General features: G+C 46.4%; 1 protein-coding gene across 1 annotated transcript; it reads right to left on the bottom strand.

The window, feature by feature from the left end:
• Window positions 1–804: 804 nt before the first annotated feature.
• LOC119670512 lies at window positions 805–2,245 on the bottom strand. The gene is made up of 2 exons (XM_038080833.1): window positions 1,225–2,245; window positions 805–1,140 (listed from the first exon to the last, which is right to left on the bottom strand). The coding sequence occupies exon 1, from the start codon at window positions 2,104–2,106 to the stop codon at window positions 1,414–1,416; it is 693 nt and encodes a 230-aa protein (XP_037936761.1). The 5' UTR covers window positions 2,107–2,245; the 3' UTR covers window positions 805–1,140; window positions 1,225–1,413.

Here is a 2,245-nt window from a genome sequence, read left to right as displayed (position 1 = left end):
GAAGAAGGCACGGTTGTATATTATCGATACCAGGTGATTTAAACGGGCTGAAAGTGGAAATGGCCCATTTAGTTTTATTGACTGTAAAGATTTTACGGGCCAGTGAAAGATCTCTTCGTGTAACCAATAAGAAACGAGTATCCTCGATGGTTTCCGTAGTCTCAGTATACATGGCGCAGCCTGGAAAATGAGTGTCCAGCAAAAGCTGTCCCGTTTCTTCCAGACTTACCGTAAAGCTTCCGTCAGCCTTCTTTAATGTAGAGAGGCTATTTGAGTGGTCTTTATTTAGAGATTTCTGGAGTCTCGCAGCCGCAGGAAGTGTTTCAATCTCCTCGCAGTGCCTCCTCCATGATTCCCTCTTTGATTTCCTCAATTCCCTATTGTAAGCCGTTAAGGCACACTTGTAAGATGCCCAGTCCCCATTGGACTTGGCTCTATTAAGGAGCTGGCGGGCTTTTTTGCGTAAAATATCTAGTTCCCTATTCCACCATGGGACGTTCCTAGAACGTTTCTTTTTGATAAGTTCGCAGCTATTTTCAAAAGCCCCTGTAATAATATTTTCTAGTTTGTTAACCTCAAGATTTAGTTCCTGACAATTAGTAATCCTATTCCCAAGACAACTAATGTTTTGTTCTAAATAGAAGTTATATAGAGACCAGTTGGTCTTCCTAACATTTCTTATTTCGAAAGTGTCTTCAACTTCCCCTTCCAAATCAAAGCGTATATATTTGTGATCTGATAAGGAGTTCTCCTCTAACACCCTCCAATTTGAAATGTTATTTGATATAAATGTGCTTGCTAAAGTGAGATCTAATACCTCTTCCCTTATCGCATTTACAAAAGTAGGTTCGTTACCTTTATTAACTACCATTAAATTGTTAGTTGTGATATAATCAAAAAGTGACTCACCTCGTGTATTGATGTCTGTGCTTCCCCATACTGTATGGTGTGCGTTGGCGTCGCAGCACATTACCCACTGTAGGTTTCGGATACGGCAGTATTCTGTAAGCTGCTGGAGCTCGAGAGACACCGCTTCCTCTGCGTCGCCAGGGAGGTACAGAGATGCAAAAACTATTATTCTCGTCCCCCTAGTACTAGGCACTTCTGCCTGTACCGCCACCAGATCACGCTGTATGAGCTCTGTAATTGGAAGAGATTTAATGGTTTTGTTAATCATTATCGCCGTTCTAGGACGATCAACATTATTATCATAGATTAACTTACACGTTTTTGTCTGTAGACCGTTTATGCGCCCCTTTGTGGCCCATGGTTCTTGGATGGCCACAAAATCCAGACAGTGTTGTTCCACCAGGGCACTGAGCCTGTATGAAGCTGCTATAGCCCGGTGGAGGTTGATTTGGAGGCAATGAAGTTGCCTCCAAGAGTTTTGCGGATGTGGCGGAGTCCGGGACATTATATCCCAGACTGGCCCTTGCGGACCTTGCCGCCCTTCGTACCGCGCAGCAATTCCGCGGCCTCCGGGTCTTTTCTTTCCCATTTCCTCAGACGACCAGAGAGAGCGGAAGGTTTTCGGCCCTGGGCACGGATTCTGCCCCCTCTCAAGGGTGGTCCCCCGGAATTGAGACCCGTTTTCGGCTTCTGGTTGCTTGACTGAGCACAAGCCGCAGATGTTGTTGGTCGCTCATCTTCAACCACTTCCTTTGCTCTGTTTCCTTTATATCTTGGTCTCAGCACGGCACTGCTAAGTCCATAGAAGACTTTATTGCCCAGCTTTCCGACCATTTCGGACGACATAGGATCCAGAGCAATCGCCATCTCGACGATATCGCCCTTATTGAGCCTGTGGAGTACCCGCCAGTCCCTGACACGCATGCCCGAATTTTGGCACTCAATTTGTCCCAGAATACGGTCGCTTTGCCAGGAAGCTGAGCCTGGGAAGTAGCCAACATAGATTTCAGACTTTGGCACTTCTGCCTCGTCCACTACCTTCAGCTGGGCTCCTTCCCACGGCTTCAAGGCTGGGATTGTCTCTTTAGACCAAGTTACAGTCTCGTCGTCCAGACAGTTAATGGTAAACCATCCGGGCTTTAGACTGTAACCGGCGAAATGAGGCTTCACCCCAGGAGCTCGACAAGTTTCGTACATCTTGTCGAGGATGCATTTCTGCACCTTGCCAATTTCCTCATTGGACCAAATGCCCTCTGGGAAATTATGCGGTAGTATACCGATCTTCTTAGAGCGAACAGTCTCTGCTAGGGTAGGCTTTGAACAATGGTCTTCGGAA

The sequence above is a fragment of the Teleopsis dalmanni genome, chromosome 1, assembly GCF_002237135.1.
Source record: "Teleopsis dalmanni isolate 2A chromosome 1, ASM223713v2, whole genome shotgun sequence".
NCBI lineage: Eukaryota > Metazoa > Arthropoda > Insecta > Diptera > Diopsidae > Teleopsis > Teleopsis dalmanni.
Note: the sequence above shows the minus strand (reverse complement) of the source record. Positions and strands in the feature narration are given on the sequence as shown.